The 14543-nt window shown below is 30.1% G+C and overlaps 1 protein-coding gene and 1 long non-coding RNA gene across 13 annotated transcripts; one reads left to right on the forward strand and one right to left on the reverse strand.

The window, feature by feature from the left end:
* Window positions 1-6408: 6408 nt before the first annotated feature.
* On the forward strand, window positions 6409-7272 carry LOC129288347 (uncharacterized). Its single transcript, XM_054924865.1, has one exon. It carries the CDS (start codon window positions 6409-6411, stop codon window positions 7270-7272), a length of 864 nt encoding a protein of 287 aa, XP_054780840.1.
* Window positions 7273-9231: 1959 nt separating this feature from the next.
* LOC129288021 (uncharacterized) lies at window positions 9232-14098 on the reverse strand. 12 transcript variants are annotated; one of them, XR_008587876.1, is made up of 8 exons: window positions 13972-14098; window positions 13598-13811; window positions 13425-13472; window positions 11649-12984; window positions 11495-11562; window positions 11314-11376; window positions 10864-10940; window positions 9232-9649 (listed from the first exon to the last, which is right to left on the reverse strand). It is a non-coding gene; the product is annotated as an uncharacterized LOC129288021 (long non-coding RNA). The 12 variants fall into 12 exon arrangements; XR_008587880.1 differs by lacking the exon at window positions 9232-9649 and adding an exon at window positions 10250-10776; XR_008587877.1 differs by having other exon boundaries at window positions 10864-10927; window positions 11314-11562.
* Window positions 14099-14543: the final 445 nt, after the last annotated feature.

Below are 14543 nucleotides of genomic sequence, written 5' to 3' on the forward strand. Positions count from 1 at the left end.
TAACTTACATTTTTTGTTAGGGTTTTTGTATAAATTTAACAAGTGATGTGCCTTCTAATCACCTAATCATATATCAATAGTAATATTATGGATGCTAGCCATTCAATAACATAAATTTAAAATATCAATAAAAATTAAGTTGATTATTACGAACATATAAAAATAAAGCTTGAACTTTTAAATCATAAAATATGAAAATATAAAAATGGCATAAAGTAAAATCAAAATACGGGAAATTCTTATACACCTCCGTATGAATTTCCATCTAGCCATGAGTTAATAAATAAAATTGATACACTTTCTTTGAAATTGCAAGGTCATCATTCTATCTAAAGAAATATGGAAAACTTCACCATACCATATTGATCAACCCATCTCCACATGAATTAATATTGATCAACCTATCTCCACATGATCAAGAAGAATCAACAAGAAAATCTAAAGATATATGTCATAACGTGTGATAAAACTAAAAAAAATATGAATGAGATTTAAGATAAAAGAAATGAACAAGATAAGAGAAAATTGGAGAGAAATTAAGAGTAATATTCATTCACATAGGTATTACAAATGTGTGGTATATGGCTTCTATTTATAGGCTACACATTTAACCATGAGTTATAGTAGATTGAATGGCAAGATTAATTTACATTAATATACAATATGTAACATTTGAGTTTATGAGCATTAATTATGAAAAAACTCCTAAAATCATTCATTAGCGAGATTATAGAATGTGGGATATGAAAGGCAAAGAGTTAGGAGAGATTATAAATGTAATATCCACATAATATTATATTTATAACACTGACTAATTTTTTTAAATGTAACTATCAATTTGCAATTGAAATTTTAGTCTGAATTGAATTAATATCTATAACTCATTTAAAAAAATTGTCAAGCACCTAATTATCATTAAATTCGCTCTTTTAGACCTAGCTAGATTGTCATTCTCCCTAAAAAAAAAAAGACTTGATATTATAAGTTTCAAATTGACTCATCTAATGCATAACGTATATTGATGATTTTGCACGCGCGCATATATATATATATATATATAGCTAAATGAAAACAAATAAATTCTCAAATTAGTTTAATTTTTATCAATGTAATCCATTACACAGTGTTTTGTTTCCTTATTTTTTTTTAAATCTTAGAGTTTGTTTTTTCTATATAAATAATTATATTTTTCATTAATTTATATGCTGCGATCAATATTTTGCTATCCATGTCAACAAACTTTAATAGTGTGAACTCATTTTTTTAGCAATAAGGACTACAATTGATAAATAAAATAAACTTAAAGGACTAAAATAATAAAAATTAAATTTAAAAAACTAGATTAATAATTAAAATAAATTTGAGAAATTAAAAATTATATTATCCCACCTTTTAATTAAAAGTTGGCAAAAGTCGGTGATATGATCTTACTCTCGAAGTCAAGTCGTCCCCGAGCGTGGAAATTTTTGCCCCTTCCTTATTTGACCCGCTCAATAATTCTTTACTTGCACTTTCTTCGCAATTTCCTTGATTTTTCTTTAGAGCTTATCAATCTTTCTATTGTTAATTAATCCTTTGATTTTGACGTTCACATTAATTATTAGGAGAATTTCAGTTTAAAATCAGGGATGGGACTTAATTTCAAATCAATCAAAAAATTCTAAAATTACACTGCAAGACTAATGTATTAAATTGATATTATGTTTTATAAAGAAAAGATCAAAATGTTCTTAAAATATTGTTTTTGACCTCCACATTAATTATTCGTTTGGTCTTTCGTTTGTACCAATATCTTGTTACTTGATAGTGAGCCCACCAGCATTGGAGATGGTAATTGTAATTAAAAAAAACATACAAACTAAAAATAATTCTTAAATGGACCCAGTGTATCATATTATTCATGATCCATCTAATAAAAACATGATATTTAGATGACATTAAATATAAATTAATTTTTAAATGGGCATTTGATTATAAAATAAATTTATTAAAATAATAATATATAAGATTTTATTTGATTGAATTAGTTTTTCAAGAGTTGCTAAGAACGGACTGTACGGAGGTTGTCTTTCACTGATACATTAATTCATAGATGAGAAAAAAAAAGGAAAATAAATTACTTGATGAGATAGGCAAAAATATGAAAATAAAATTGGCAAGCATGGGTTACTTTTAAGAACAAAACAATTATAGCCAGAAATATATTAGAATTCATGTTAGGTCACAAGTTTCTACCATTTGAATTGAACCTTTTGAACAATTATATGATAAATACTCTTAAATGTGTTCTAATAATTAATGTCCTTATTTAAGTTGGTTTCATTTTAATTAGTATTGAATCAATTCCCATCAATATTATCCATAAACTTGATTGAATGAAGACCAATCATAAAATTAACATAAAACATGAAAGGAACATATATAATTGAAATATTAAAATATATTCATAAGGAGCATTCGAAACAAATAGTACAAAAAAAATTAGTTTTCTAATTGAGAGATTTTAATTAATTAAAGAATAAAAAAATTAATTACGAATAAAACAATGTTACAATCCCCAATCATATAGCACATATCACAAGTAATTAATTAAATAAGTGCTACGAACCCAGGAGCCTCATGTTATAACAAAATTCACACAACCTTTGAAGATTCCTAATATTACCTTTTTCTGCGTTGAAAATATATTAAAAAGGTTTTAAAATCACTTAAAATACCATCACTTAGTACTATTGTTAGCTAGCTAGACCATAAATTACTCGAATCAATTTGCTCCCCCCCCCCCCCGGAAAAAAAAAAAAACAAAGAATCAATTTACAAAAGCTTATTCGCAAGGATTTTTACCTATATTCAAAGTTTGAAGACCGAAAAACTCTTTAGCTGGATAGGGGTGTGTGTGTTATTGATTTTGCAGATTTGATCTAGTGAGTGATCTCACTCCCTTAATGAATGTCCTAAGCAGATTTATTGAATTTTATCAATGATTGAAAATTAACAAGATATAGCACAAAAATTCTGAACAATTCTCACGGTTAGAACACTCCTCATGTATGTCGTCTCCTCCAAAAATTAGAATAGTCATTAATCTGATTTGTGATTTGATCTAATTTAATATGAGAGGGGTGATATTTGATTCTCTCTGAGTAGCATATGAGAAAATTTCTGACAGCCATTCAGTTAAATTAACGGTTGTTATAGTGTCATGTCATGGGACACTCAATGAATGAATTTGCGCCACTTACCTGGTGCAAACCCTTCATGACAATAGGAAAATTTGATATAATATTCACAGCTTGTAAGTTTCCACGATGTTTCACCTTTCTCATTTTGCCGTTTAAGTTATTATAATATATATATATATATATATATATATTTTACTCATAAGTATCCTCCTATTACATGGAAGCAATCCTATTCGAAGCATAGTCGGGATACTAAATGAGACACCTCTCTCAATAGGAAATCGAGCCTTGGCTTGCCATATTTATCAAGTTATAACATTAATTATACTATTATTTACGTGTTTTATATAACATGTATTAATAATTTGACTGTGTTGACTTGTTTTGATATGAATAGTCCTTTTTGTTTGTTGCAAATATTAAAGCACTAGTATGAATCAATCTTTTCCATAAGTGGAGAGTTTGAGAGGAGAAGCCAGCGTGCTGTATAATGAGGATTTATTATTTTAGAATCATAAGCCGAAGTCTAATTGAGAAAGTAAATCAGATGATAACATCAAATTTGTCATATATTCGAGATATTAAATCACATTAAATTAACAATAAATACAATTAAACTAAAGAAAACACTATTCCCTCCATCCCAAATTATTGACACTTTTGGTGGAGATTTAGTGCTCCAAAATATAAGACATTTAGACGAAAATAAAATTTTATTAATGATATTTTTCAATATTATCCTTCCTATTAAGTTTTCTCTTTTTAATGTTTTTTCAAAATGAAGTATTAAATGAAAGACTTTTTAAAAATTTATATTTTTATTTTAATAAAATGCAATTGTAAAGTGTATTTAATAAATTTTATTAGTACGTGTAATTTTATCCATAAATATCTTATAATTTGAGATGGAATGAATATATTTAAAGAAATGTCAACAGTTGTTGTCATTACTAATGCTACTACGTGTATTCATTTCAAAGGGGGATTAATTGATTATAGCTCAATCAGTAGTAAATATGAGAGGGAAGCCTCCTCCACACCTCCCTCACATCTCTAGATTTAATTTTTTTATTTGAATTTTAAATTTATATTTATTATAATAAAAAATATAAAAAATTATTAAAAAAAGTTTAATAAATCTGCTCACTAATTTAGACAATTTAGATTTAATACAAATATTTCAAATTTAATATTAAAATTTTAATAAATTGATTGCTTTGTTCAAAGTATATCTGTATTGTTCAGAGTATATTTGAATAGTCAATTTAAATTTTTAACACTAAATTTGAACTATTCATAATAAATTTAGACTATCATATTGATGAGCATATTTATTAAATTTTTTTATTATTTTTATATATTTTATTTTAATAAAAATAAAAAATATTTACTTTAGATGGTTTAGATTCACACTTCTCATGGAAGGTGCGGAAGAAGCTTCCCTCAGAAGAGGGAAGTGAACCTTGCAAATACAAATGCACCTAATTAAGTATTGGAACTAAAGAAAAATGTGTGGGCCCTACCCCTTACTTTGGCTTGATTAGGCTTGCTTAGAAAATTTAGGGATAGGAATAGGCCAATTTAGACCAAACCTTACTTAAATAGATCTGAGCCTGATCACAAAAGCTTAAGGCTTAAGCCTAGATACATGATTTTTTTAGGCTTAAATCTAAGTTTATCACAAGTCTAAGGGTCCGTTTGGATTTCAGTTGGGTATAATAGATTATGAAAATAATTGATTAAGTGGTAGATTTTAATCATAATTGATTATGTTATAACGCAATTTGTTTGGATACTGTTTTTCTAAAATTGATTTTAACAGAATTGAATATATTTGAATAATTTAATCAAAATTAATTTTTACCTATATAAATTACTATATAATTTAATTTTTAAATATCAAATATTAATTTTTTAAATATACAAAGTTTAAATTTTATTAAGGAAAAAAAAGGAAAAAGAAGAGAGTTTAATTTATTTTTATTAAATTATGTGCATTTTTTGTAATTTTTTCCTGGGCTTGTTTTTGTAATTTTCCCCAACATTTTTTACAAACGTTTATCAGGAAGCTGATCGAAGTAGCTTACGGTAAAACGCGCGTATGGGGTCAAAATCGATTTTCACCTTTTCTGACCGTTTGGCTAACTTACTGAAATAATCGATTTTGGAGGGGGAAAATCGATTTTTTCCCCTATCCAAACACACTCTAACTGAGCCTAAACCTTTTTGTAGGCCCTTAAAAAGGCTTAAGAAATAGGCTTTAAAGTCTATTTAAATCAATACTAAGGCTCAATCATTCAACTAAAAGAATATAAATAAAATGCATTTAATATATAAATAATATATATTAAATAAAAATGCCTAAATTTATAGATTAGGCTTGTAAGCTTACAAGCCAGGCCTTGAAAAACATATGCTTATTTAGCAAAAGAGACTTAATTAAACAGGTTAGGTCAGACCTCAACCAGGTTAGGTTGTGGGTTGCTTGATAGGCACTTGGCCTATTCCTACCTTTAGTAAGAATGTTCCATGGCTTTCCATTTAATTTTCTTATTTCAAAGATTTGTGGGTAAGTTAAGAGGGCTAATTTTAATTAATTAGAAGATTAATTTATTTATGTTCAAGCCCCTTCAAGAGTGAAGAAGAAAATATTTCAATTCTTGAAGTCCCTTTGTGCTAGAAACACCTATATCCGTTACTTTTTTAGAGAGGACAAAAAAAAGATTAATAACAATTAGATTCTTCATAAAATTTTTTTATAAAAAATGAGTTGTAATTATCAATTTAGAACATTATAAATAAAAATTTCAGCTATAAATTGAGAGTTGCATATAGAATTTAAATGTCTTATTTGTAATTATAACTCCCAATTTTATAATTATTTAAATGATGTTTGTAACATATTTTTTTAAAAAAATATTAAGTACTTAACTGAAATTAATTTATTCTTTTAGAACTTTACTCTCATGTTTTGCAAATAAAAAATTTCACAAAGAGACGTATAAATATTTACTACCAGCTCCAAATCCCTTAAATGTATGTTTGTGTAATTACAAAAAATGCCCCTTATCTTATTGGAACTTGTTAGCAATTTATAGATTTCATGGGATTTAGCCAGTAATTATATATATATATATATATATATATATATAGCTCAAAGAGGTTGAAGAGAAATAACACTCATTAAGCTCGTCAAAAAGCAAAAGAAAGTAAGGGATCAAGGGGTATGGCGACGAAGATGAATCACCCATATCATCCTCAGCATGCAATAGTGCTGAAAAGAGAAGGAGGACCATTCAATTGCAGTGGCTGCAAAGAACCAGGGTTTGGCCCAAGGTACCACTGCTGTAAAAGGAATTGTCACTTCGTCCTTCACGACCACTGTGCCACAGCTCGCCCCACAGACAGACCCAGAATCCATCCATTAATGGGTAACCGCCAGTTCGAGTTTCTATGGGAACCGCCGGGCGGGCCGAAACACCGATATTGCGATGCTTGTGGGAGGGACGTCCAAGGGTTTCTGTATCATGATCAGTCCAGACGCGGGTTTGATTTGCACCCTTGTTGCATGAACCTTAAGAGAACCATGTCTGATCCTCAAGGCAAAATTAAGCTGAGTCTTAAAGACAAAGTGCACCAGAGGTGTAAGAAGTGCAAGAGGAAGGATCTGGATAACGTTCGCAGCGAGGAGCCTTTCAGAGGTTGGTCCTATGTGTCTTCTTGTGGAAAGCATACCTTCCATGTCTATTGTGCGAAGACTTTGATTATGGACAACTGGGAATCGGGCTACTTCAATGTTAAGCAAAATAGAAGCTCGATCACATCGGCTACTTCGTCTTCTTCAAGCTTGGTCAGCAGAAGTGGGACAACAAACTCAAAAAGAAGTAAGAGCGTGCAGAGGGATAGAAACTTGATCACATCAGCCACAGGAAGCTCTTCGGCAGTGGATAGAAGACGCTCGTCGAGGGCGAGACCATTTCTTACTCTTGGGATCCAAATGGCTAAGATAGGTTTCAGCGTTATAACATCAGTTATATTTGGAAATCCAATTCCATTTATTGCTACTCTCATTGAAAACTTGGCAAACTAGAGTTTGGACCCATCTGTTTGATGCTTTGCATAGTTGTGTTTTTATGTCATGTAAGTTTGTGTGAGAACTTTGTGCGTCGAACTTTTGAGAGTCAATAATTGATCCGAGTCTCTGCCAATTGCCTACGTGGTCTCTTGGCACTTGTGTTGTACTTTTGCATATAATAAAATTTACTTTCTCCTTGTTTTTCTTTTTTGGAATCCCCCTCCTTTAAATCCTGGGTTTAAATACAGGTTAATATCTTCTTGCATTTTGATTTGTGTATGTAAAAATCATTCTAAATTTCGAATACGAGAGGTTTTTCAGAATTTTCACGGGTTATTTGATCCTCTGTAATTTCCTCCGGCAAGAGAACACGTTAATATGAAAACTTGCTTAACGCTGAACACCTAACATCGCCTTTTCTTTTCCTACCCCTAAACGGTTTTCCATTAGAAGTTAGGCAAAAGTCTTGGTAATCTGATCTCACTCGTTGCCCCTGAGCACTGCAAAAAAATCAAGTTTCGGTGGAGACTCTGAAAGTTGAAAGTCGCTGCTAAAAAAATGTCGACGTTAAAAAATTTCAATGGTAGTAAAAGTTGTTGCAATATCATTACAAGAGCTTTTGTTAGTGATTTTATCTCTGTCAATAATAAAAATTCCTGTTAAAAATATATAATCCACAAAAATTGTAACTAGAGGAAGTTGAGAATCGGTAGCAACATTTGGTTTCTGCTACCAATCAGCAGCAACAAACCATGTCACCTGCCATGTGGCACCCCACCTCACACTACATGTCCTCCCACCTCACATCACACGTCACCATATTATTAATTTATATTTTTATTTCACAAATTATTTTTTTTATGGTTTGAATTCATGACCTCCTTTATTTGTGCATCACCATTTTGTCACTAATTTATATATAGATTTTTTTTCACCAGCACATAATGTGTGTGTGTGTAGTTTTTTCTTTTATTTTTTTCCAGCTCAGCCGTAAGGCTCCCACAACGGGTAAAGTATACATATTTTCCTGTAGTTGGAAATTGTAAATTTCTTTGAAGTTTTTTTTTCCAAAAAAGAGATAAAAAATTTTATATTTTAAAAAAAATAATAAAATGAGTGAAAATGCTAAAAAAAAAGTAAACTTCCAACTACAGGATTTAAATCCATTTACTTATTTAGGAACAAAGTTGGAATAAAGTTATTAAACTTTTAGATAGAAGTAATGAATTTTAATGTTTTCATTGATTGTGGTGAAAGATGTTAAAGGTGAGTTATAAATAACGAGTATACAATACATTAATAAAAGAATGACTGTATTTATTAAATGGTAAACCGAAAATGAAGAAACTTTAAAGAAGAAAAAGAAGTGGACAAACAAATACGTATGCAAAATTGAGGACTTTTTTATATAAAAAGAAGGAAACCAATGGAAGAGAAATTTTAAAAAATAGAAAGGGAGAATAACAGTAAAGTCTCAATTGCATATCAAATTAATAACAGCTAGATTTTTAATAAAGAAATTTAGAAAACGAGATATAGATGCCAATTCAAAACATTATAAATGAAAATTTCAATTACAAATTAAAAATTTTCATATAAAATTTAAATATTTTATTTATAACTATAACTCTTTGAATTTATAATTAGTGTGCCAATGCTGGTTGCCACTTTTTGGCAAAGTGGAGCTGTGTTCACCCATAGCAGACGAAGGTTAGAAAACTCACCTAGGTCTCATTTAATTATTAGATAAAAATGGAATGAAACAGATTGAAAAAATAAAGATAAAATTGATATGGTTAAAATGAATGGTGAACTACATTCATAAGGAGGTAATTTAATTTATGGAATTGAAAATCATAACTCATGAGATTTTTAAATGGTGTGATAATTTTTACATTTATAATATATATTAATAAGTTTTACCATGCTTATTATAAAAAAAATAATATAATTTATTTTTGTATTGATTATTTCAAATTATTTGGTTTCATTCTAGTAACTAAATTGAGTCCTAATATCCATAAGCAAGCATATATAATTATTATTTTGCTTGACTAAAGAATGATTTAAAAATAGAGAAGGTTGGTGAAGAAAAAATTGGTACTTGCTTGTCCAAAAGGCGATCCCACTCGACGGTAAGAAATGCGGAATGGTCCCCATCATATGCCAAATCAAAGTCCCAAATCTCCGATCACGGCTTTCATGAGTCAGCTTTTCCAAGAACGCACGGGACAGCAATATGTTGTTGGAGTCCGATCAGAGGCTGCGGGTAGACTCTGCAACACAAAGTGTGGCTGTTTTCCACGGCGACTGAGAATCAAGGGGAGAGATCCTCTCCGGCATTTGTCAATATGAAGATCATTTTGGGGTTGAAGTGGTTAAACTTTGCAGCCTGTTTAAATTTTAAAGACAAAATTATTTCATTTTATTTTAAAAGTAAAATTGTTACAATAAAAAAAGTAAGATATTGGGTGTTCCTTCACAAATATTTTAAAAACTAAAGTAGACCTTTACTCATTTATATTTAATGTGCCTGAATCCTGCATGTTGCAGGGATAAATGAGTAAAATATTTTAGAGATCAACATTTAGAATATTTCAACATAAACGGTAATGTTCTTTTGTTAAATAAACTCAGTAACATTAAGATTCATTTTTTTTATAAAAATAATTGATGTGAATAATGTACTTTTTTTGTATTTGAAATACATACAATATAATAATATTTGTTATTTTGACTTCATGTCTATAACATATTGTCAAAAAAATTATCATTATTTCATCAAAATTGTATATAATTATATGTCTAATAACCTAAATGTGAGAAAATTAATCTGTGTAAATTGCTCAGGTCTGATAAAAGAAAATTGATGAAGTAATATGGATATAACCAAATAATACACACACACACACACACTTGTCAACAATATGAAACGTTCTACAATTGATACATTTTTATTTCATTTTGTAGTAGTAGAGTATAAGATAATTTTTTATCATTCAGTATAAATGACAATAAAAATGCTAGGTAAGAGATACAACAAACTTCCTCAGATGCTCAAGTCCATTTTATTAGCACTCTAGAACAAAACAAAATAGTATCCTAAGACCCAAAAATCATAAGACACCCTCAAGGAGTCTCCTTTGTTAGCACTGAAAAAGTGAAGAAACTAATTATATCCCCAAGTAATAACATAAGATTCCATCCTTTAATATTGTGTTGATTCATGACCCAAATAAATTGTACAAGTTATTCATGTTTACTATTCAATGTAAATAATAATTCTTCAAACTATTGCAGCAATATATGAAGGGCTTCATCTCATTTATTCAATTAAAAAGATGCATTAATTGTTCTATTTGAACAACCAATCATTATAGCACATCAAGTACTTCCAGAATTACTGAAACATTGGAATTAGGCTTTGTTCCAATTGTTGCAAAAAAAATCAATGGCAGGGGTCTACCTTAGACCAACAGCAGTTGTAAAAGCCACGTGATCATCAAGGATACTGAAGTTCTAATTGTAATTAAAGGCACAATTATAATTTATCAGAGACAATGATATATCTCGATCAAAATTTGCATCTCAATAATATAACAGTACCTTGCTTAAGCTGCAATCAGGTAGTTGTATTTAAGCTATGGTTTTTTCAGAACCAATTTTGAACCTGCACAAGAAACCTGATTGTCTTGTGATACAGCAGAAATAGTTCCGCAAGAACCAATTACAAAATACATCAGAACCAATTGCATATGCATATTAACATTGTCCCTTTTTCAAAACAGAATTGTTTAAACAAAGCAGAAAAATAATTACTTTAGTGGTCTAAATAAGGAGTTTTGCGGAAGCATAGCTGCTGAGATGGTCTCCAAAGAGTTAAAACCAAGTAGATTAAGACGGGTTTTCATTGAAAAGAGTGGTACATACGAGAAGAGTTTATAGTAACAAGCACTTGCAGCCAAGGGTAGCAAATAGCAGACACTTTTAACTTCCCAAATGACTCAAAAAGATGAGGCGAGTGGGCGGATGAGACATATACAGTGATTTATGTACCTAAAGCAAGGGCGGTAAAAATACTTGGCAGGTTTTGAAGAAATATATCTCCCTCAAGCACCTCTGCAAAACCCAAAGGAAACTATACAGCAGCTATACATATATATGTAAAAGAATTACTGCATTAAAATTATATTATTGAGATGCAAATTAGGTCCAATTGTTGAGATCCATCTTCTACCTCCTCTGCCCGTAATGTCCGGGATTGATCAACAAGTGTTCTCAAATCATTTCCATGGGGGGAAAGACCTGTAGACACAGGAAAGGATAGGATCAATACTTACTGCATTAAAATATATATTGAAAATTATACGAAAAGAAAAAGAACTCCAAACCTCGTCTTCCCTCTTCTTTGACTTTAGGACTGAGAGCTTTTTTCGCACAATAAAACCAATTCCCATCCCTTCCCGTCTTCTTCGCATTCCTCGACTGTTTCCTTTAATATAAAAATTGAGAATTTTAAAATCTCAAGTCAATCCTATCAACATCATAATGTAGCTTCATATGGATGAATATCATATCCCTAAGGGCATGGCAATATTACCACCTTACTAACTCCAAACACAATTCAAAAGCAGTCAAAGTTGAGTTCAGATGTAAGAAACAGAGCTTGAGGGATCCATGACAAACACAACATTATAAACCTATTGTCCAATTCATTTGTTATATTAACATTCCTAATAAAAATAATGCAATACAACAAAAAATTAATTAGAAGCTTTTGAAAATAGGTAACGGCCCCAAAAAGCAAATAGGATCTTGTGCCACGTTGTTGATTTTAAGAATTCCAGAAAAGATGAGATGTAAATTCTCAAACAACTTCAAAGATTTAAATGAACAACTACAATTATACAAAATCAGGATCCAAACCTTTCCAGTAAGTATCTCATATAGCAGGATTCCAAACATGCACCAATGCCAAGCACCTTATTCATTAATGGTTGTCAAAATGAAGACAGGAGATTTTGTTTTTCTTGCGGCAATTAAACTAATTTTGTATGACAGGAGAAAGATAAATGCAGATAATGAAGTAAATATATTCAAAATCAAGACAGAACTCAGCCCTACAGAGATGGGCCACGTTTCATGGGGATGACAGAGAAGATATCATGAAAAATATTTCCTCAGTGGTTTTGCTTAAATGGAAATCTCTAAGACCATGCACCCAAATGTTTCACTTATGACATTATGCATGAAGTTGCAAGAGTACAAAAATAAGGAGATGGTAGCTGAACAGCAGTTCATCATCTTCTTTCCAATATACGTACATGAGCATAATTTTGTCTTAATTCGTGACTACCAACCGCTCATGAGATCCTTTAGTGAGCTTAAATATTTGGCAGTTCAGAAAATCAAATATCAATTCATTTCTTATAGATTTAATTTATTGAGACCCACGGATTCTTTTAATGAATCATAAACTTTTGTTCTTGCAGTCCACTCCTCCAAATTGGGCTTAGTAGCAACACTGTAAATAAAAGGGACATCAGTGGCAAGAGAGATGCCATAAAGCAAATAGTGACAGAAAAAAATATAAAGCTTCTCAGAACATCAAAATTCAAAATACTGCCAATAAATATTTTAGGGGAGGAGGTTATATACCAAATGGAATATGAAAACAAACCTTGTCAAGTTTAATGCTTCAACGATTGCTTCATATGCCCTCAGATCCTATTTGTTACAGAAAATATAGTCAGAATAAGAGTTCAGGTTCTTGTATAAATTAATCACTTGATGAATAAGAATGGCAAAAAAGGAAAAAAGAAAAAGAAAACTCGAATCAACTATCCAAGAAAGTAGATCAGATATCGCATTGCCATTAATTGAATCATGAAATTAAAAAGAGAGAGCGAGAGAGAGAAATTCAGAGAAGTTTCCAGTAGTATAAGAAGACAACCACAGAAAACAGTTCTGAAAGAACTTTATAATCACTTTCTCTTATACTCTTAGTAGCATAAGCAGCCTAATCATGGACCTAGCCAAGAATAATTTCAGGTGCATGTACTCTATTGTTCCACACAATGAATTAGATCTTCTATTACTTTCAAATTGCTTGGCCAGGCCAAATCATTGAATGCCAAACAGCAAGCAGGAAAATTTTAAACCTTTACCTATTGCCCAGAAAGAAGAATCCGTCTTCACCAGGCAAGTAGCTCGTGCTGATACAGTATACCAGATGAAACAAAAAGCCCGTCCAAAAAATGAGAAAATACAATGAAAATATAATCACCGGAAAAAAAACTTATAAACCGAAAGGAAGTATGAAATGGGAATCCTAGCTTACATGGAGACATGGAGAATTGCCTTTGATGCCAACTTCAACGTGCTTCGACTGAATCTTGCTATGGAATTGCTTCGACTGAATCCCGCTGTTTGTGAAGATGAAGCATCGCAGGTTTAGGATTTTACTTGACTCGTGGCTCTGTACTTCCAATTGAAGAAGACGACTACTGAGTCTCCTTCAAATGCTAGATTTCCCAACAATTTCGAACCTTTTTCTGGATCAAGAAGCGAAAAAGAAAGCATTGCAAAGACGAGAGTTTCAGAGATAAAAACGAAGACGAAAAGACAGGAATCAGAGATGAATGCTGCGACGAGAAATTCAATATTAAGGTCTGAAAGTAAAATAACAATGATGCATAGAAAGCAAGGAAGAACCTGGCTGAGTAGAGGAACGGAGGAAGTCAAGCGACGCTGAGTGAGGAGTCCCTGGAGAAATTGAAACTCTCGTCAAATGGAACGAAACGATCAGATGGAAAAGGGTCGGCGGCTGGAGTCAGTGACCGTTTGAATCACAGTTGAATATAATAAATTAAGAAAATAATAAATTTTAATTGTGTTATATTGTAATATATTTAAATATTATTTTTTTTAAAATTAATTTTAATAAAATTAAAAATATTTAAATAATTTATTTAGAATTAATGTTAACTGTATAAATTACTATAAAAAATATTGCTTTTTTAAAATTAAATTATTGATAAATTTATATTTAATATTTTAAAAATAAAATATATTATTTAAACTATATATCTGATTAATTATAAAAATTTAAATTATATTAATATTAAAATTTTTAATTTATATAAATAAATAATTTAATATATTTTAATTTAAATAAATTTAATAAAAAAATATTTAATTTTTAAATATTAAATATTAATTTTATAATAATCAATGGAGGTGATAATATATAAATTAATTTTTAATGATACCGTGGATATTAGTCT

Source organism: Prosopis cineraria, unplaced genomic scaffold (assembly GCF_029017545.1).
Source record: "Prosopis cineraria cultivar Desert tree isolate PC_DT_omini unplaced genomic scaffold, ASM2901754v1 PC12, whole genome shotgun sequence".
NCBI lineage: Eukaryota > Viridiplantae > Streptophyta > Magnoliopsida > Fabales > Fabaceae > Prosopis > Prosopis cineraria.